Consider the following 21943-nt stretch of genomic DNA (forward strand, 5'->3'; position numbering starts at 1 on the left):
CAGGTCAGGTTTCTCTGGGTAGCTCTGACTGTCTGGGATTCCTTTATAAGACTCAGATTTACCTACCTTTGCCCCTGAATGCTGGGATTTAAAGGCACAAGCCACTACTGTCCAGCAAGAATGATTTTAATAATTTTTTTTCTATTTAGGGTTTTGTTTGTTTTGAGACAGTGTCTTACTAATAGCCCAGGCTGGCTTTGAACTTGCAGCATCTTGCCTTAGCAAGTCACAAGTACCTCAGCATTCCTGGCTTACTGTTGTTGGCTTTTGATGTCCCATAAATGCTTTATCAAGGAATAGAACTCGGTGAAGCCCAGAAGCAGCAGCTGTATCTTATATTGAGAAATGGTCACTCTTGCCCAGAGTGCTGTGTCTTGGAGAGAGATGTGTCTGAGAAATATGTTTGTTCAAAACTGTTATTTCTCCCCTCTTGAAACCCATGACATCACATGTAAGAACTGTTATCATTGGGCCTTGAAAAATACTCTGGTTTGACAGAGAGAACAGAAGCTACCTCTGAAGATACAAATCTTGTTGGCTGTGTCCCAGTCTGTGAGGTGGTTTCTGTGTGGCAAGGGTCACAGCCCAGGACTGGCCTAAGCTCTCCAGGGTGACCAGAGGAGGAGTGTCTCCATAGCCCTTTTCTGTTGTAGATCTGGACTGGGCAGCCACTTGTGCTGTCATGGCAAACGTTAGCTAGACACCTGCCAGAGCCCTGTGATCCAACAACCTTGGAAAACACGGGCCTGGCTGATGGCTGTTGGTTAGCACTTGTCTCCTTGCTTTGCCAGGATGATGACAAAAGCTTCAGGAGGGCACCTTCCTGGAGGAAGAAGTTCAGACCAAAGGACATCCGTGGCTTGGCTTCTGGCTCTGCAGAGACGTTGCCTGCCAACTTCCGGGTCACCTCCTCTATGTCATCTCCCTCTATGCAGCCAAAGAAGGTTCAGATGGACGGTATGTGGTGGGCCCTGCAACCACCACATGTGGGGAGTGGGTACTGGCTGCTCCCAGGACGCTGGAGTGCAGCTGCATGCTCAGGTGTACTTGTTGTTCAGCTAACCCTAACACTGGATCGTCATGATTAACAGAAACTAAGAAAATCCTCATTTGATTGAATCTTAACCTGTTTTCCATAGGCTTAATACTGTGTTCTTGGAACTGGGTAGAGCCCATGCTGTGGGATGGGACCTGACAGGCAGCACAAGTGTGCCTGCTCCGTGTTGTATGCCAAAGCCCTTACCTCAATTCACTCCTAAGACAGCGTCTTACTGTAGTGGCCTAGGTTGTCTCCAGAGTCACAGTAAGCTTCCTGCCTCAGCTTTGTGGATGCTGGAATTACAAGCATAAGCTACAACAGCTGGTCTGAGCAAATTGTAAATGGTGCAGTTTCCACCTCTTTCCTCTGTTAGTCATATGTCCCATTAATAGGACAGGAAAGATATGCTGAAACTAGGCAGGCCCCAGTCGGAGATGGTGGGGTACAGCTAACCCCAGGCTTCTGACAGGATAGAAGTCAGAGGTTTGCCTTGAACTTTGCTGCTAGAAGACACATGACCTTGAGCAGGCGTGTTTTTGAGCAAGCCCTCTGGCTATGCCCTGTGTACCTAAGGAGGTTTTAATAACTGACAGCCACATACTGGAAGCAGCCAAACCTGAGTCCTAACAGGCAAGCAAGCCCCTCTTTGTCAGTATGGACGATGGTTAGCTGTGTTCTTTTGGGATTCTTGGTCTCATTGCATAAAGCAGAGACATGCACAGGGGCAAAGCTTCACTGGGCTGGACTGCTGGAAAGCACATCAGGTAGAAAGCTCTGGCTGCTTTGGCCATGGTTCAGTATTGTGTTTCAGGGGAAGGTCTAGTCTGTCTGCTCATAGCAACTTCATAAGAGCCAGTGTGAGCCTGCTGTGCCAGCCTAGCTGAGGCTGAATGGGCACATGCAGGCTTTCTTCATTAAAGCTCACACTTCCTCAGTCAAGCATTAGTGCTCGAAGAGAAAGCAGCCTAGAAAGAGGCATAGGAGTCTAGGTGTGGAGGTGGCTTCCTCTACTCTCACATATGAGAAGGCATCTGCTGGCTACCAGCTGTGCTGAGAACTTCAGCTGAGGGAGGAAAACAGAGGTGCAGTGTTCATGGCAGGCATTCCTTCCACAAAGCCAGTTGTCCCAGTGGCTCCGAGAGTGTGGCTATGGGAGCTTAACTTTCTCCTGTACACAGGCCCATTCAGTCTTTTTTTTTTTTTTTTTTTTTTTTTAAGATTTATTTATTTATTATATATAAGTACACTGTAGCTGTCTTCAGATACACCAGAAGAGGGCATCGGATCTCTTTACAGATGGTTGTGAGCCACCATGTGGTTGCTGGGAATTGAACTCATAACCTCTGGAAGAGCAGTTGGGTGCTCTTAACCGCTGAGCCATCTCTCCAGCCCCCATTCAGTCTTTTAAGCCATGCTGGCTGTTTATTAAATAACAGCCAGCATCTCAGTGGTTTCCACAGTTTCTGATGGAAACTGAATCTGGGCATTGGTTTCCTTAGAGGAGCCACTGTCCTGGTCAGCCTGCCCTTCACCTCAGCCCCACTACATGGAGCTCTGCCCCCTCACCCCCCACACACACACCTCAGGAGTGTAGCCTCAGCCCTTCCCAGAGGTCCTCTTGGGGCTGAATTTACCTATGGATACTTGGAGGTGTAGTGTCCTTTATAGGGTCTGTGGTCTAGCCTCAGGAGAAACATGGTGGACCCTTTCACAGTTATCATTTGCATGGATGCCTGAGATGGTGTTTGTGATGCTTGCTCATTGCTGCTTCTGAGTTAGCGCCAGGTTCCAGGCTCTCAGAGGGAGCTTCTGGGCCACCATGGTGTTCCTGCCTGGCTCCTTCCCCACAGCAGGCTGCCTTCGCCTCACACCGGAAGTCCTGATAGTGTGGAATGTCTTTTTTTGTCCCCTTGTGTGATATTTAACACTAACTGCACGCTGTGTTTGCATGCTTCCTCCCATGGTTGTGGAGACAGGTAGTGTGTCCGGAGCACAGAGGCTGGACTCTGCCACAGTCAGGACTTACTCCTGCTAGAGCCTCCTGCTGGTGAGTAGAGAGCTGCTGCTCCAGACACCCCCAGTACAGCCCAGGTGGGCCACTTCATGTCACCTGACTTTCGCAGCTTTGGAACCTGAGAGCCAACCTCAGTTATTTGGGAACCGAAAGAATACAGTTCTGACGCTTGGTGACCACGGAGTGTGAAACCTTGTTTTTTCTCTCTCTGTGTGTGTGTGTGTGTGTGTGTGTGTGTGTGTGTGTGTGTGTGTGTGTGTGTGTGTGTGTGTGTGTGTGTGTGTTTGTGAGTGGGCACATGCATGTGTAAATGCAGGTGTCAGAAGAGTCCAAATGAGGGTGTCAGATCCCCTAGGGCTAGAGTTGTATGCAGCTTTGGGTGCCTGATGTGGGTGCTGGGAATGGAACTCAAGTCCTCTGCAGGAGCAGCCAGTGTTCTTAACTGTCGAGCCATCTGTCTAGACTTCCTAAAGTATGTATTTGTCGCCTTGCCCTAGGTGTTGGCTGATGTCATGGGGTGGGGGGTGAGAACAGTCCTCTACACTGGTGTGACTCTGAGCTGCTCAGGTACAGCTCCCCATGTGTGACTCCTTCTGTGCTGTTGAGTCATCAGTGGGTGATGCTGTGACCACGGCCATCAGTCTAGCCATAGCTGTTTAAACATAGAGCTAAGGGTGGCTCTCCGAGGCCCAGGCTGCCCTCACCTCTCCTTGCTCCTAAGCCCCCTCTTTCCCAGGACTGCTGTTCTACTGGGGTCTTGTCTGTTTGTCTGTTTTCTGCTTAGTTAGTATTTTTAGACATGTGCTTGGGGACTGGGCGTAGGTGACAGGTGGCTATGGGTGGCCCTGTGTGGGCAGCCTGTGCTGAGAGGAAATATCTCTGCTTACTTCCAGTTTACCCACACTACTTCTACAGATGACGCACGCCACTGCGGCACAGCGGTGCAGAGTTCGTGGAGCCCCATCTGGCAACTCTCGCTATATGGACCCAAGATATTTTATTACAGAGTTTTTAAACTAGTGAAGAGAAAAACAAATCACAAATACCATAGAGAAAATATTTTAGAATTGACCGTTTCTTATATTTATGTACACTTACACCTCCTCATTTATACAGCTACTTACTCTTTCATGTATAGCTAGGCTATAAATATCCTTTTGAGTCAATTCATGTTCTTATACCTAATTTTAGTCTTTTAAATGAATGTACTGTAATGCTTGTGTGTAAATCTGAGCAAATATAGGGCTTTTGTAAATTATGCATTTACTGTAATTATTCCTGTTTAATTTTTTTAATGATGAACCTGACCGAGGAAAGAATTTTGCTACGTTTATAAAGTCATCATGATACAAGCCATGTGCGATCTCCTCTCTGCAGCTCTGCAACAATCATTCTGAAAGAAGCAGACTTTATTTCCAGACGTTTTCCGTCATATTTTCATGACTGACTCTAACCGTACTTTATCTGACATAAATCTCGGCTTCCATTGGGCTTGAGACTGATGGTCAGGACTCTGTGAATGGCCCTTACCCCTGACCACATCCCTGGCCCTGCTCTGGACATGGGTGGATTGTCTCCAGAGGCTGAGCAGGACATTGAGCTGGGAGCAGCACTCTACTGGGGCAGGGTGGCAGCTGATGGAGCCTTGCAGCCACCCCACCCCCCCATACTCTTCAAGGACCAATCACAGGCGGGGCAGGTGCTCGTTCCCTGGTTGGGGCAGAGCAGGTGAAAGCAAGAGACCTCGGCGGAGCGGGCAGCCTGCAACTCCAATAAAGGCCTTATTTTTCTTGTGTAAACCGTCTTACATTTATTTGTAACTGTTGTAAGAGTGGACCTAGTTCTACACTCAGCTGTCCTGGCAGCCTCCTGACTGACTTCAGTGAACTAAGAAGCCACAGGGCCCAGGCACACATGTGCGTATTTATTGTGTAGCTGATGAGGGAGAGGCTTTTATATTTGCTTTGTGCTTTTAATTCATCTGGACAGTTGGTTGTTCTGTTTTTCTGTTAATCGTTTGTGACCCTCCTGATTATATAACAAAGTCTGTGCAGTCAACTTCTGAACTGTTTTTATCACAGTGTTATTTATTGCTTTTTTTCAATAAAGTCCCCAGCATTTTCCACTGCCAGTTAAGAATGCTGTGAACGAGCGTCCGCTGCCTTAAGCTCTGCTGAAGGATGGCACAGTGAGTGATGGCACAGTGCTGGAATGGCTGGGGAGTCCCTGGACTGAGGCGGGATCTAAAGGCCTTCAGACTGTGAGGCAGGAGAGGCCAAAGGGTGGCACTAGTGAGAGGAGTAGCCTCACAATGGCCACAGCAGGCAGCCTCAGCCATTCCCCATTAAACTCACCCCAGTCCCTTCTAGGGCCACTCCCATCTCAAGACCAACAGCTTTCCCAGATCCGGTCATGTCTGAACGGGTGTGAATTAGGGTCCTCCTGCCCCTCCGCAGCAGAGCTGTGCTTGTAGGCTGTGCCTCTGGTTAGCTTGTCTGCTGACCTGTGCCACAGATCTGCAAGACCTTATTTGCTGGAGGCAACCAGTGGGACTAGGGAGATGGCTTTAGTGGATAAGGTGCTTGCCTTACAAACAAAAGGACCTGAGTTTGTGTGTGTGTGTGTGTGTGTGTGTGTGTGTGTGTGTGTGTGTGTGTGTGTGTGTGTGTGTGTGTGTGTGTGTTGCCTCAGTAATTAAGAGGTCACTCCTCTTCCAGAAGACCTGAGTTCATTTACCCAGCACCCACATGATAGCTCATGTCTGTTCAACTCTAGTTCCAGGATTTCCTGTGCCTGCTCTGGCCTCCTCCAGCACAAATGCTTAAAGTGGTACACAAAATTCACGTTGAAAAGGTTCCTTGACTCCTTGGTAATAATATTCAGGTGAGAATTTTCCATAGGACGAGCGGTGGTAGCAGTTCGTTGTCCAAGAGCACTGTGCTGCGAGCGGCTTTGCTGCGTCACCTTAGGCAGGAATGAGGATGTAAGCAGCGGTTTAATTCTGTAGGGCTGTACTCATGACCCCTCCCAGTGCTGAACGCCTTTGAGCCACCCACAGTGAAGCATACCAGGACTAGGGAAGCAGAGCAGAACTACAGGCTCAACGCCAGCCTTGGCAGCACAACAGAAACTGTCTCAAAGATTAAATAAGCAGGGCTGAGTAGATGGTCAGCGGGCAAACGTAATGATATAGTCAGGTGTGGGAGTGCGTGTCTGTGATCCTGATGCAGCTTGGTGGGACATGGGAGGATCCCTGAAATCTTACAGGCCACAGAGAACAATAAAAGACCACACAGGGAGAGTATACTTTTTTCGGGGACTGGAGGGCTGGCTCAGCAGTTCGGTTCCCAGCACCCACATCAGAAAGCTTACAACCATTTGTAACTTCAGCTCCAGGGCCTCTGACACCCTCCTCTGGCCCCCGAGAGCGTCAGAACACACACATAAATGGAGGGGGAAAAACCTGGAAAACAGGCAGCTCTGAGATAAAACTACCCACATCTTTCTTAGCGTTTCCCAGCATACATTCCTCTCAGGCTAATTTTTGTTTTGAGACAGTGCCTCTCTACATTCCCTTAGCTGTCCTGGAACTCAAGAGAGATCCACCTGCCTCTGCCTCTTGAGTGCTGGGATTAAAACTGTGCACCACCATGCCTGGCTTGTGTGTTTGGAGTTTTGTTATTGACTGGGATGATAAAAATGGTAGAATAACCTCACAGCCACACAGCATAGGCATAAGTAGCTGAGTTCCATCCTCCACAACACACATGGGAAGTTGTTTTGATCTGCTTTTATTTTTTATTATCAGAGAGGGAAGTGGGAAGGGAAAGAGGTGTGTGTGTGTGTGTGTGTGTGTGTGTGTGTGTGTGTGTGTGTGTGTGTGTGTGTGTTTACATGGAGGCCTAAAGAACATGTTGGGGCTGCAGGAGCTGCAGTTACAGTTGTGACCCTCTCATTGTGGGTGCTATAAACTGAAATTCGGTCCAAATCCTCTGGAAGAGCAGCAAGTGGTCTTAGCACCTGAACTATTTCTCCAGACCCCTTGGTCTGTTCTGTTTTTCCAGACAGTTTTCCTGTGTAAACCTGGCTGGTCCAGAACTTAGCTAAGTAGTCTGGACTAGCCTTCGGTTTTGAGTTACAAAGTTAGCTACCATGTCAGACTTATATTTGTTCTGGATATCGCCTTGCTTTTTTTTTTTTTTTTCCGAGCTGGGGACCAACCCAGGGCCTTGCGCCATAGGCAAGCGCTTCTACCACTGAGCTAAATCCCCAACCCCTAGCGTCTTGCTTTTATAGCACAGGCTGGCCTTGGATTCTAGTAAGTTACTCTTCCTTGGCTTCCTGAGTGCTTGGTATATAGACCCGGACAATGACAACTGGCTTCAAAAGCCACCATTTTTACTCAGGATTGGTTTTCTGGCATAGGAACTGATGCGTCCTTCCCAGCCTCCCTTGTCCCTGAGTGTCACCTTGGATTGGGAGATGTGGATGGCCTGGTCTTCCGGAGTCCCACATACTTTGCCTCCTACTGCTGAGATGGTGGTAGAGGGGCTCTGACTTCCTTTTGCTGCCACAAGAACAAGGCACAGCAAGCCCAGCACTTTGCTGTGTGGTTAGTTAGGTAGTGTTTGAGGCAGGGTCTTTCTACCCAGCCCCCGCTATCCTGGAACTTGCTATATAGACGAGGCCAGTCTCAACCCACAGAGCTCCACTTGCTTTTGCTTCTCTCTCTAATGTGGGAATTAAAGATGTGCACTGCTGCTCCTGCCATGTTTTGTTTTGAACAGGACCTGGCTGTATAACTCAGGCTGGCCTAGAACTGTCACATTCCTGCCTCGGTCTTCCAAAGGCTGGAATCACAGGCCTGCACCATGAAGCCTGGCTTAGCATCTTCATAGTACAATTGGTCCAGAGCTGACATCAGTGTCACTAGACCAAGAGCCAGGTATCTTCAGAGTTGCCTCCTTCAAATGCTCATGGACCTCTGTGTATTGATAGGAAGTCCCACAGTCCTCTGAGGGACAAGTGAGACTGATTATAGGAGAAATAGAAAAACGATTCAAGAGACAGATAAGGGAGGGCTGCGGGTCATTACTACGCCAGCTGCAAGTGTATTTCTCATAGCCTCCTTAGACTACAGTACCACGGGAAGCGAAGCTACAAGCTAACACACAATTTTGCTGAAATATACACAAGACATTTGTTCTTACCCCCCAAAACTCCCTCTATCTCCCACCAAGGTCAATAGAATCTTTGCCCCTTGCCTTGAGCCTCAAGTGCACCGTTCCACGACTCAGCGGGCTGGGAAATCTGCCAACAGACCCTGATCTACCTTCACTCTGCCTGGCAGGCAGTCTCCCCCACCCCCTTCCTCCCTCCCTTTCTCTGCTCCAGAGAAGCAGCAAATGGCTCCCAACACCTCTATGCACTGCTTTTCCTGTTCTGCATTCCAGGGCTCCCGATTCCTTCCTGAAATCTCTGGTCTCTCTGGGGCTGAGCTTTGGAGGATCTACACACTGGCCCCAAAGACAGACAGATCCATTCTTATAAATCATGGGAACAGCTCAGAATCAGATGTGCGGGTCAGCTAGATGGCTCAGTGGGTAAAGGTGCTTGCCACTAAGCCTGACAACCCGAGTTCAATTCCCAGCACTCATATGCTAGTAAAATAAGTAGCCCACTGTGTGTTTTGGTTTCTTCAAGCCCTTCACTGTCCAGGGTGTACCTCAAAAGTACCACCAAACAACACAACATTCCCCCACTCAGTCCCAAAGAACTACCCACTCATCAAAGTGCTGCTATATTCTAGACTCACAAAATAAAGCCAATTAAGGTCCAACAACCAATGTATAATTTGCCCATATTCACAAGAGGTCAGAAGGACCAGTGAACAGTGTCTTCTGGACATGCGTGAGTTATAGCAAGAGGAGGTTCCTTATGTGACTTGGAAGGTACCTATTTTCTAGCTGTTACCTCTCCTCTCACCACTCAGCTGCCCTGTCAAGGGATACAGGCATATACCACTGTTCCTGGTTCACATATCGGTCTTGGCTTTTTCAAGATCTTGGGAACATGGGATTTAGTTTGAGTGGCTCTGACCCCACCTGTTGGGCATAGTTTAGGTACTTGGTATAAAATGATGCCTGTAGTTTTTATCTAACAAAACGTATGAGACCATGATTTTATTAAAAAAAAAAAAAAAACAAATAACCTGTGCCAGGAGATGGCCCAGTGCTTGCTGTGCAGGCATGAGGGACTGTGATCCTCAGAACCAAGGAGAGAATGATGAGTGGACTGGTGCACACTTCCATCCCCCTCAGCGGAGAAGCAAAGACAGGAGGATCCCTGAGGCTTGCGATCTGCCAGCTTAGCCTAGTGGATGATCTGCAGGCTAGAGAGATCCTGTCTCAACCAGTGACTGACCTTCCTGAGGAAGATGCCAGAATTTGTTCTTTGACCTCTGTATGTGTGCTCGTGCACTTGAATGCACACCTACATGTGTGTACATGCACACACATAAAAATGTTCTCTTCTGATACCTGACATCTCTTTTTCCTCCCTGATCTATCTATACATTTTAACAGTTTATAGCTTTTCTTTCTCCCCTGTGGTACTAATGTTGGTACTAGAGAATGTACTAGACAGGCACTCTACCACTGAATTATATCCCTTACCTCCCTCTTTCATCTCCCCTCTTCTCTTCCTCCTCTTCTTCCTCCTTTTTCTGGAGCGAGGAGACAGAGACAGAGAGAGAGAGACAAGGTCAGAGACAGAGAGTCCATTGCTGGGCTGATCTGGACTAGACTGGCCTCTAAGTGATCCACCCGCCTCTGTCTTATTAGCTAGCTTTGTATATAGTCCAAGAGCACCTGCCTAGGAATGGTGTCACCCACAGTGGGCTGGCTCTCATGTATCAAGACAATCATGTCCACAGAATAATCTGAATAAGACAAGTACACATTTGAGACTTTTTTTTTTTTTAAAAAAAGGTGATTCTAGGCTGTGTCAGTTGATAGTTAGTGCCAACTAGGACAGATGGATGAGTGAATGGATGGATAGGTAGATGGATGGTGGCAAGTGGGTGGATAGGTGGTATGTTGGTTAGTTTTTGTCAACTTGACATAAACTAGAGTACTTTGGGAAGAGGAAACCTCAGTTGATGAATTGCCACCACCAGACTGGCCTATAGACAAGTCTGTGGGGGCATTTTCTTGGTTAATGAGTGATATAGAAGGGCCCAACCCACCATTGTGGGTGCCACCCGTACACAGGTAGTCCTGGGATGTGTAAGAAAGCAGGTTGAGCAAACCAGTAAGCAGCACTCCTTCATAAGTCTCTGTTTCAGTTCCTGCCCTGTCTGAGTTCTTGTCCTAACTTCCCTCCCTCAGTGATGGACTGTAATTTATCGGTTTTTCTCCCCGAGTTGCATTTGACCAGTTTTTTAAAAAATCATAATTAGGAACCAGATAGATGGAAGAATGGATGAACAGATGGATGGATAGATGAGTGGGTGGATTGGTAGATGAGCAGAAGGACAGATTGGTAGGTGGGTGGGTAGACGATTGATAGGGGAATAGATAATGCTGTGTAGATCCATGCGTGGGCAGAGAGTTGCAGGGCAGAGGTGGATGCATGGTTGGAAGCTGTGTTGAAGGTGAATGTGTGTTGGATAGGGGTTGGCGGGTATTTCTAAGTCGGATCTCCGCAGCAAGTTGGTGTCCAAGCCGCCTTCAAGCCCTGGAACTGTGCATCCTGCTTCCCGGATCAGCTAACAGTTAGGAATATGGGGCGGGGACGGCCTGGAATAGGGCGGGATCTTGCGTGGCCCCGGATGCGGCCCCGCCTCCGCGGAACCGGAAGTGAGCGGGCACAGGGAGCGGCGGGGCGCGGCGGGAGCCTGGCGGACCCTGCTGGTGCGGTGAGCGGGGGATGGGCGTCCTAGAGAGCTGCTGGGGGACAGGAAGGGTGTGGGGTGATGAGTTGTCAGGGTACAGAGCCTGGACGGGAGGTTGGGGTACAGGGTTGGGACTGGGACCCAGGGGATCCGGGTGCGGGGCAGGGATCGGGGCCCAGGGGTGCAGGGCCAGAATCCGTGGATCGTGCCTCAGGGTGTAAGGCTTGGACCCCGGAGTCAGGATTCCAGGCCAGGACCAGGTGTTCGCGGTGTGGGGCCGGGATTGTGACTTGGGGTGCGGGGCCGGGATCGGGTGTCGGGACCCGGAGTGCAGGGCTAGGATCGGGGGTTGGAGTACAGGGCTAGGAACGGGTGACTGGGGAGCAGAGCCAAGGCCAAGGGTTCGCGGTGTGGGGCCAGAATCGGGGAGTTGGGGTGCATGGTTGTGGTTGGGGTGCGGGACTGGGATTCGGGGTTCGGAGTGCAGGGCCAGGATTGGAGACTCGAAGTCCCGGGTCGCAGGGTCTGGATGAGAGCATCGGAACCCCAGGATCGGAGGTTTCGGACTCCAGTGCTAAGCCGTTCATCCGGTCATATGTGGAGTATCTAGGGGTTCCCAGCCGGTCAGGCTCTGAGGGGGCGGGCCCTAGGACACAGGCTCTAGGAATCCTGGGCATAAAGGAAGGGGTTGGGCTCCAGAGCAGGATCCCAGGATGAAGTGTGAAGTAGGTTTGGGGTGTTCTAGGTCAGAGTGCATAGTTATGGGTCTGTGTTAGTCCGAGCACCAGACCCCAGGAAAGGAATGAAGACCTGAGACCTTGGAAATGCTGGTGGGGATGAGGAGACTTCGGTTCTACAGTCTGGTGGAATGATGAGGACCTGCAGGAAGTTGGGGAGCCTAGGGTTCCAGAACTCAGTGGAATTATGAGGGTCTGAGGGCCTGTAGGAAGTTGTTAGGCTGGACAGCCATGTTCCAGGGCCTCCTAGGATTGGTCACTAGCCCTCTGGGCTGGGCTGAGAGGCCAGCATCTGAGGAGGGGCCTGGGCACCTGAGGGAAATTTGCAATGGGGTCAGTGGAAATACAAGCTTCTAGCTTGCATCCTGGAGCTAGGGAGCCTGGAATCCAGCCGCCCCTCCTCCTGGGTTTGTGCCCAGTCACTGCAGAGGTGTTTGGGCCTGGTCTTTCCCCCTCCTTCCTCTTGGTCTTTATGAGGGATGGGGACTTGTAGCCAGGGAGAAGGAATTCCATTTTGTGCTCAGTGAAGCAGAGGCTTTAGTCCTTCCTAGTGGTTTTACCTGGCTGCACTGACTGGGCCTTGTCAGTAGCCGGAGATCCTGTAAGTCCTTACACCCAGTAGACCCCCACAGTCAGAACTTACAGGTCCCCTGTCCACTAGGGGCCAGGCTGATATGGATCTGAGAGCCGGCCTCTGCTGGCTCACCCAGAGTGAGTCACCAGTTCAGGCCCTGAGTCAACACTGCTTCTTTACTTGACTGAGAAGGTTTTCACCAGAAATCTGAAGGAGAAGCAGCTTTAAGTGGGAACTTCAGATGTAGAAGATTGCAGAGGTGGGGTTGAAGAACTGATTCTGGTACTAGGTCTCCAGAGGCTTCTTCTTCTGATGGCATTGAACCCCGGGCCTCTACCCAGCTTTAGCCATGGCCCTAGAGCTGACCTTTAATTGAGGCCTTGTGACAGTCGTGCCTTTAATACCTTATAAATGCCAGAGAATGTAATTGGCCCTTCAGACCTTTAGTCTGTTACTTGGGAAGCCACTTAGTGTAATTCAGCATCATCCTGAGTGTCCTTACCTCTTTGTGCCCCTGTTTTTTGTCCTGGGCATGGTATTAACTGCCTACCAGCTTGTCTCTTAGTGGTGTCCTGGGCAGGCTAGCCTACTCGCTCTGTGCACAGTTTCTTGCTGGCCTCAGTAGGCATGGGATAGGGGTTGCCCTCTCTACAACAACTCCCGACCCAGCCACCTTTGCTCTGCTGTGCTCTAGGTATCAGTTTCAGGGCCTCAGGATGGTGGATTCTTCCATCCTGTGACTGGGTCCTCTGTGGCCGAGCTTCCTGCTGGCTGTGTGGGGCTGAAAGGCTTTCTGTTTGTTTTCTGAGCTTTTGTTTAGCTTTATTGATATAGTTCACCCCACACTCGATTCCCCGATTAAAGGGTTCAGTGGTTATCTGTGTATTCAGAGTTGTCTGCCCATCACCACAGACCGTTCTGGCCTTCTCAGAGATCTACATAGAACGCGCTTGCCTGGGGTCCCAGTGGCTGGGAGTGCTAAGGCAGAGGACCTTGAGACCGAGGAGTACTGGCTAGCCTAGGCAACAAGCCTGGAGTCTGTCTGTGTGTGTCTGTCTCTCTTTCTGCTCCTCCCTCCCACTCCCTTTTTGGTGATGGCTGGGATGCATTTGAGATGGATCTCTGTATCTTTGGTTAACCTGAAACTCACTGTGTATACCAGCTGGCCCCAGACTTGCAGCCATCCTCCTGCCTCAGCCTCCTGAGTGTTGGGATTATAGGCTGTGGGCACACACTACCAGGCTGGGCTGCTCTGCTCTGTCCTTTAGAAAAGAAAGAAACTGGATATCTTAGCCTTGACTTTCCCCTGATTAGCTCTCCTCTCAGCTCTCCTCCCACACCACCCCCACATCCCATTTGCTGGGGATCAAGTGCAGGGCCTTGAACACACAAAGCTGTATTCCACCCATGAGCTCCAGCCCTGCCTTTCTCCTCCCTGTCTCGGTTTCCTTTTGTTTGTTTTGAGATGAGGTCATTCAGTTGAGCTCCCCACCCCCATGTTTAAGTGCCATTCCCCCACCCCCCACCACTGTGCCCAGTATCTTTGTTATTAAACACATCAGCTGTCTTTCTAACTAATGATTACCAAGTGCTCTTTATATATTCTGAATCCATTTGAAAACCATTCTTCTTCCACAGGTCATCCTGTCATTGTTTGCTTCTTGGTAGGGTCTCATTCTGTAGCCCAGGCTAGCCTCAAACTCTCCAGCCTCCCACCTCAGCCCCCTGAGTGCTGGGTTCTAGCTATATGCTGCCATACAGGTTCTTGTCAGCTTTCTGCTGATTGTTTTTTGAGGCACAGCATTTAGAAGAGAAGGCTCAGTGAGCAAAGGACACTGGCCACTGAGCCTGACACCCTGAGTTCAGTCAATGGGACCTACGTGGTAGGAGAGACTCAGGATATCTATCCTCTGGCTTCCGTAAGCACACCATGGCACACGTGCTGCTCCACAGACACATACACACAGACACATAAAGGCAGACAGACAGGCACACACACACACAGAGAGTTCTTCCCAGTGTATCTGTTCTGGTTTTATGTCCTTGTGTTCATAACGTAACATCTGAGAGGTGGTCAGCAAATTGCAGACAGGAACAGTCATGTTCATTCCAGTCGTTTTGTGTGTGAGAGCTGGGCACAGGGCCCTATTTAGAATCGGATCACACAAACTTATTTTTCAGTTGGTTCTTTTCGTGGCTCTGAAGTTGAGAACATTGAGCATATGGCTGCGGACATAGCTTGGTTGCAGAGTGCTTGTGGAGTGTGACTCAGGTCTCAACCCCAGCGTTGCCATTCACTGGCTTTGTATCTGGCTTTCCACGTGGGTTCTGGAATCAAGTGCAGGTCATCAGGCTTGTACAGCAAGCACTTTTATCTGCTGAGCCATCTCCCAGCCCTGGCAAATGGGCGTGACTGTTCCTTTTCTTTTTTTTTTTTCTTTTCTTTTCTTTTCTTTTTTTTTTTTTTTTTTTTTTTGAGGTAGTCTCATGTAGCCTAGGCTGGCTAAGGATGGGAGTTGATAGAACTCTGGTCCCCCTGCCTCTGTCTTGCCACACTGGGATCACAGGTGTGTGCTGTGTGCTGGCTCATTGTTTTAGCTTTCATCGACAGGCCATCTCTCTGCCTCAGCTGGGGTTCATAGGCCTGTGCTGCCATGTCAGGCTTCTGTTTGTGAACACAGTGACGGAATTCCACTGCTCTCCACCTTCATACATTAGAGTGGGGAAGAAATGGACTATCTCAGCTGTACAGCAAGCAGGGCGAGTGCTGGCCACAGAGGCTGAGCTCTCCGGCTGCATTTGGGGATGTGTGGGATGGATATGTGGGGGAGGAGGGGTCTTTGAATCTGCTGAGTCGTCTGGTTTCTGTGGGCTGTGGTCAGAAAGAGGCCTTCTGTCCACTGCTGTAATTATAGGTGGCTACGTATACCTGTTTTTTGGTCTTTTGCGTCGGGGTTCTTTATTGGTCTGGAAATCACTAAGTAGGCATATAGCCTACTTATATAGCTATTAATATATAGCACTCGAGTGTCTCTAAAAGTGTCTCTCAGGGATTGGGGTGGGGTTGCCCAGAGAGCCTGGTACAGGTGTGCTGAGCCTCCAGTTTTCTCTTCCCAGGTAATCATTGATCATCACAGATGCCCTCACATTCTGCCTTGGATTCCTTGGATACGGACGGACTATTCTGAGCTGCTTTTCCCAGCAAAAGAAAAAGGTTTGTGTGTTGTGAAGGCTCCAGTTTGCTTTCTCTTGGGTCAGGTGTGGGTAGGGCTCTCTTCCTGACTATGTCGAGAGAGACCGGGGTAGGTGAGGGGACAATAACCTTTTCAAAGAAATCTCATGCTAGGGACTAGAAAGATGGTTCCGTGGGTAAAATGCTTGCCGTGCAAGCATAAGGACCTGAGCTTGGATCCCAAGTATCCAAGTAAAAGCCGGACACAGGGCACACATCTGCCATGTACTGGGGGGCAGCAGCAGGCAGATCTCTGGAGTTTGCTGGTCAGTGAAGAGACACTGCCCCAAAAATGAGGAGGAGAGTAGTGACTCGGCTCCGTGTGTAAAGGCATCGCTGCCAACCCAGGGAGCTTAAGTGCAATCTCTGGGACCTGTATGGTGAAGGTGAGAACCACGTGTGCTGTGGTCACAGCTTTTAATGTTCTTAAGGATCCTGTCAAGGGCTGGGGAGATGGCTCAGTGTTAAAGCATTCATATACTTTACACGAGTTCATCCTCCGAACTCATGTAAATGCCAGGTGGGCCTGGTGGCCGCAGAAGACAGGGGTAGGAGATCCAAGGAGCAAGCTGGCCGGTGAGAAGACTAGCCTTATCACTGAGCTCTGGGTCTGACTGAGTGACCCTGCCTCAATGAATAAGGGGGAAGAGTGATGGAGGACACACATGGGCATACATGGTTATGACTGCACACAGTCAGACATGTGTACTCCCCGCAAAATGGAGAAATGCAAAAGAAAAATCTTGTCAAAAGTAGGTCATGTCTGGAACATTCTTGCCCACAGGATTTGCCGTCTCATTAACAGCTTCTGATGTGAGGAAGGCTGCACTGTGCCCCCCAATAGAGAGAGCTTACTGATTTGGCCGTCTACATTAAGATAGCCATCATAGGCCTAGGAAGTCATTGAAGCCAAAGTAATCGTTTCAAATTGTGGTAAAACAAACGTAACGTGACCTTTGCTAGGAATGACACTTAGGGTCACGCTAAGGCTGATCAGGGTGAGGTCCTCATTGGTGGAGAACATGTACACTCCACTTTGTTGATTTGAAATGGGGCCCTTCTCTATAGCCCAGTCTGGTCTGCTGGCCTTAAACTTACAGCGCCCTCCTGCCTCAGCCTCTATCTACTGCTCAGATTATAGGCGTGAGTCACTGAACCGGTTTCATTTCTATTGTAGGTGTGAGTGTTCTGTCTGCACGTGTGTTTGCAGTGCCTGTGGAGACCCAAAGAAGGCACTGGGTCCCCTAGAGCTGGGGTTACAGTGAGCCGTCATGTGGGTGCTGGGGACTGAACCTCGGTTTCTGGAGAGCAGCGAGTGCTCTTAACCTCTGAGCCATCTCTCCAGTCCCAACAAGGTTTTTTGTTTTTTGCTTTATCGAGTCAGGGTTCTTCATGGTCTGGAAATCACTAAGTAGGCTAGGCTGGCCAGTGAGCCCCAAGCCTCCCAAGCCACTAGGGTTACAAATGTTCCCATCACAATAAGATTTTTTTTCTCCTTGGATGCATTGCATGGAGCTGTCTCCCCAGCCCTACTCTCAAGACTCTTAACGTGAAGCTGTGATTCGTTCAGGTGTCCTGGAGTTCAGTGGCTACCCTCTGGGGGGAGGTGGCTTCCTAAGGGTTTGGGTCAAGGCTTCTCTGGGATCCTGGGGTAACCCTCCCAGGTGACTCTCTGCTGCCCTTGCAGATGTGGAAAGCTTCTGCAGGCCATGCTGTGTCCATCACCCAGGATGATGGGGGAGCCGATGACTGGGAGACTGACCCTGATTTTGTGGTAGGAGCCACCAGCCTGCTTTGCCTTACTGAGTGTTTACCTGTGAGGTTCCCAGCCTGCCCCTGCACTGGTTAATTTCCTCCAGGGCATGCGGGTACAAGTTAGGTGTACTAGTTAGGATATACTAATTAGGGCACAAGATAACTAAATTAGGGTGCCGGGGTACTATGTAGGTCTCAGGGCATACTAGTTAGGCATGGGAGGTACTGCATGCTTCTTTAGGGTGGGAATTAGAGTATTTAGGATATGGGGTGTGCTAGTTAAAATGTAGGATATTTAAGGTATAGGATATGCTAGTCGGGCTCAAGGTATACTAGTTGGAACATGTATTAGTTTGGGCTCAGGTGTACTAGGTAGGGGTCAGGGTATGCTAGTTAGAGTACAGGATGTATTAGTTTTCAGGGTGTACTAGATAGGGCATGAAGTGCGCTGCTTCTCCAGGGTGGAGATATACTAGTTAGGGTATAGGGGATGCTTTTTAGGGTGTGGGATGTGCTAGCTACTTCTCTTTGCAGAACGATGTGAGTGAAAAGGAACAGAGATGGGGCGCCAAAACCGTGCAGGGATCGGGGCACCAGGAACACATCAAGTAAGTACCTTATGGCACCCCGCTCTCCCACACACCTTTCCCATAGGGTGAGGAGATGAGAGCCCTGCGTCTCCAGGTGAAGATCCTTAAGGGTCTAGTGTTCGTGTGTGGTCCTAAGGTGTCAGTCACACACAGATAATGGACAGGAGACCTAGCTTTTGTAAACCATATCTTTGAATACAGAACACAGTAGCATAAAGTGTTCATTCTAAGGGGCAGCTTTAAAAAAAAAAAAAAAGATTTATTTATTTATCTAAGACAGGGAACTGTCTTAGAGGGCATCAGAGCTCATTATAGATGGTTGTGAGCCACCATGTAGTTGCTGGGATTTGAACTCAGGACCTCTGGAGAATAGTTAGTGTTCTTAACCATGGAGCCATCTCTCCAGCCCTAAGTGGCAGCTTTTGAGGGTGTGAGATGGCTTTGAGTAACTTGGACCCTAACCATCTTCATTTGGATCATTGTCTGCAAATTGTCATGTATCATAGAATTTAGTGCTTAACCCTGGAAACCCAGCTCCACTCATCAAAGATGGGAGTGTGGAATGCACCATGCACTGAGTCTAACCAGCACCTTCTGAAATGCCAACTCTGCATCCTTGCCTAGGAGGGTAGACAGGCCCTCTGCAGACGCCTAGATACTGTTTTAGGCCCCACAGGGCTCAGAATACATCCTGTATGTTGGCTTTGGTATTTGGCTTCAGTATCTTTGACTCAGAACATTCGATTAGGTGTACAGAAGAGGACTCTGGGGTAGCTTTTAGGAGGATATTAGGTGATATTTTTATCTATCTCTGAGATAGAGTCCTGCTGAGTTTCCCTGTCTGGTCTCACACTCTAGACTCATGACATTTCTTTTCCACAGTGACTTTTTGGATCTGAGTGTAGGGTAACCTAACCTCCCACAGAAGAGGCTTCAAGTTTCCATAGTGTAGTAGTTAGGAGAGGGGATTGATATGAGGTGAACAGGGCTCTGGGCAGCCAAATGCCTGTGAGTCTCTGTCCCCGTTGTTCTAGAACGTGATGGGAAGGGTGGATGTGACTGGATGGATGAAGACTCAGGGAGGGGCCATATGGGTGTCCCACGCTTCCTCTCAGGTTGGTGGGGTGGTGTTTCTCTTTTGCTGCTCCTCAAGGTTGGTGGGTCTAGGCCTGGTGTGCCTCTGTCTGCACCCTCGGGCTCGTTCACATGCAGAGCTGTGGGGCCTGTGTCTGCTGCTTAGGAAGGCCCTGTGCTCACACGGTGCCCGTGACAGCTGCTTTCGGCAGCCGGGTTCTGAGGGTCCTCACCTCTTTATCATTGTTGCTTGTCTTAGTTTGCTCTGCACTGCAGTGATAAACACACTGACCAAATGCAACCTGGAGAGAGCAAAGGGTTCATTTCACCTTCCAGCTTATAAGTCCATCACTGAGGGAAGCCAGGTCAAGAACTTGGAGGCAAGAACTAAAGCAGAGGCCATGGAGGAAGACTCCTCATGGTTTGCTTAGCTGCCTTATACCACCCAGGCATAGCCCAGGGATAGCACCACCCCCAGTAGGCTGTCCCAGGGATGAGACCACCCCTAATGGGCTGTCCCCTCCCCCATCAGTCATCGATCAAGAAAATGCCCTAGAGTAGTAGGTCAGTCTGATGGGGGAATTTTCTCAGGTGAGGTTTCTAGCTTGTAGCAAGTTGCCAGAATGCTAGCCAGCAGAGGCAGCTTCTTCTGGTGACCTTGGGGTTTGTAGAAGGGACTCTGGGTGGCACTTACAGAAATCACCCTCCTATCTGCTGCTCTAACTGAAGGTCAGGTTCAACTGCACTGCCCCTTGGGCCGGCTGTGGATTTAGGTCCATATTCCTCCCACATACAAGTTGTGACAGAACCTCGGAGGCAGGCACAGCAAACAGACAGGGCATCAACCTCGCTGACTTACAAGGACATCTCTATCCCTGTTTGTCCTGCTGTTGGGTGAGGTGCACGTCTGGACCCTGACGCGGTCCTGCTTTTTCTCCACTCTAGCATACACAAGCTTCGAGAGAATGTCTTCCAAGAACACCAGACACTCAAGGAGAAGGAGCTGGAAACGGGACCCAAGGCTTCCCATGGCTATGGCGGGAAGTTTGGTGTGGAGCAGGATAGGATGGACAAAGTAAGTGGCTGCCTAGGCTGGGCAGCTGGCCTGCATGGGTACATGATGTGGGTGGCAGTCACACTTTTCCTGAGTCACAGCATGGAGTAGGGTTTGCTGAGGGTGATGTGCTGCTCTGAGGGGTCCTCTATAGACTGCCCACTTGTGAAGCTCTTCTGTGTCTCTGGTATAGCTCTTTCACATTGTCAGAGGCCCCAGCCAGTGGCTAGTATGTGGAGAGGGCCCTCTGGGAGAGATCAGCACCGTGAGCAGCTTTGTGAGCACGACAGAGTCTGAAAACATCTTGCTCACAGATGTCACGGTCACCACTGCTGTGGTTGAGATGGGCAAGTCCACATGGTGAAGCCAGCTCTGAGGGCCCTGTGCTCCCACCACATCTGGGGACTCCACTGATGCTTAGCTTGCACCCTATCTGCATTTGTGGCCACTCTGCAGCCAGGTGGGGTGTGGGGTGTCCATGTTGTCTCAGCTGTGGCTGAGCCCCTGGGAGTGTCGTTAATGAGTCTGACTGACAAGCAGATGCTCTGAGCATTTGGTGTATAAACCATCAGTCAGATGGTGTTCTGGATCTTCTTGCTCCAAGATGAGGGAGTGGAGCCTGCTCTGGGGCTCACTCTAGGCTGGCTGGTTTTTCTAGAAAGAAAGTTGCAGTATGTGGGTGTGTCTCCAGCAGAGCAGGACTTTGTGCTCTGCTGATGCTGTAGTCCTGACAGGTGTCGTGCTGAGTGAGCAGTGTTGGGTGGTTCTGACGGACAGACTGTGATACTCCTGGATAGACATGGAAGAGAGGCCCAGCTGCTGCCCATCCTGATGGGTGACTCCCTAATACATGGATTCTATTCAGCTATGCTAGTACAGAGGGCCATGGTTGTGTCTCAGTGAGACACCACTGTCCACTAGAGGAATGGGGCACCCTAACTATAGCCAGTATCTTAGTGTTCTATTGCTATGAAGTGACACCATGACCATGTCAACTCTTACAAAGGAAAGCATTTAGTGGGAGCTGGCTTACAGTTTAGAAGTTTAGTCCGTTATCAGCATGGCAGGGAGCATGGCGGCGTGTAGAGACATGGTGCTGGAGATTAGCTGGGAGTTCTACATTTTGATCTGCAGACAGCAGACGAGAGAGTGACACTGGGCCTGGCTTGAGAATTTGAAAACCTAAAGCCCACCCCCTGTGACACACATCCTCCAACAAGGCCACACCTAATGCCATTCTCAAATATATGAGCCTACGGGGCCATTCTTATTCAAACCGTCACTGCCTGGAGTGTTCTGAAGCAACATTCTGACTGGAACACCTGAGAGTAATTGGTTGTCAGTTGGTTCTGCATTGCTGGACAGAGATGGGCATGTTGGTTCTGACATGGACAGTGTGCAAAACAGAGTCATGTGTACATTCTGGAAGAAGTCCAGAATCCTATCCTATCCAAACACGAGGCGATACCCGCCGTTCCTCTAAGCTCAGGAAGGTGCAGAGAGCCCCAGCATGGAGACCTGGTGTGACAGTTGGGGAGATTATAACTTACCAAGGGTGATGTTAATGGTAAGCTTAAGTGTTGTTACCTGGCTCATCTACCCTGCTGCCGACTGGACCCCCATTGGCTCAAATCTCATCAAACTTGCAGCTTGCACTTCAAGCCTGGCCCTTCCTTCATCCTTTGTGCTCACCCGTCTTGGCCTCTGTTTCCCTCAATGACTTCTCATTGCTGCCTTGTGCTGCCTTTCTGGGGAGACGTGCCCCTCTGGGCTTCCTCTAGAATTCACTGCCCTCACTTTGCGCCTTGCCTGTCTTCTGTGTTGGGTATCCTGTGTTGTAACTGCCACCTTCTGTGGCTGACTACTGTGAGGACCAGGCTGCTCCTAAAGACTTGAGTTCACCTCCTCAGCTGGATATTGACCTGTGGCTCTCAAGCAATGGGTGACATTAGCCAGGGTGTGCCGTCTTGTTGGTCCCCT

The 21943-nt window shown here is 49.8% G+C and overlaps 2 protein-coding genes across 9 annotated transcripts in view; both read left to right on the forward strand.

Annotated features, from left to right (window-relative positions):
* Ppfia1 (PTPRF interacting protein alpha 1) overlaps nucleotides 1-5184 on the forward strand; it is a 78296-nt gene extending 73112 nt beyond the window's left edge. For all 6 annotated transcript variants that reach the window (XM_032891325.1, XM_032891320.1, XM_032891321.1 and 3 more), the window contains 3 exons: nucleotides 792-957; nucleotides 3016-3086; nucleotides 3947-5184. In XM_032891325.1, coding sequence (XP_032747216.1) covers nucleotides 792-957; nucleotides 3016-3074 — 225 coding nt within the window. In that variant the 3' untranslated portion in view covers nucleotides 3075-3086; nucleotides 3947-5184. The remainder of the gene's footprint in view (nucleotides 1-791; nucleotides 958-3015; nucleotides 3087-3946) is intronic.
* Nucleotides 5185-15350: 10166 nt separating this feature from the next.
* The window catches only part of Cttn (cortactin), a 30256-nt gene continuing 23663 nt past the window's right edge, over nucleotides 15351-21943 (forward strand). For all 3 annotated transcript variants that reach the window (XM_032891327.1, XM_032891328.1, XM_032891330.1), the window contains exons 1-4: nucleotides 15351-15472; nucleotides 17178-17264; nucleotides 17780-17853; nucleotides 19855-19984. In XM_032891327.1, coding sequence (XP_032747218.1) covers nucleotides 17178-17264; nucleotides 17780-17853; nucleotides 19855-19984 — 291 coding nt within the window. In that variant the 5' untranslated portion in view covers nucleotides 15351-15472. The remainder of the gene's footprint in view (nucleotides 15473-17177; nucleotides 17265-17779; nucleotides 17854-19854; nucleotides 19985-21943) is intronic.

The sequence above is a fragment of the Rattus rattus genome, chromosome 2 (genome assembly GCF_011064425.1).
Source record: "Rattus rattus isolate New Zealand chromosome 2, Rrattus_CSIRO_v1, whole genome shotgun sequence".
In the NCBI taxonomy this organism is placed as follows: domain Eukaryota; kingdom Metazoa; phylum Chordata; class Mammalia; order Rodentia; family Muridae; genus Rattus; species Rattus rattus.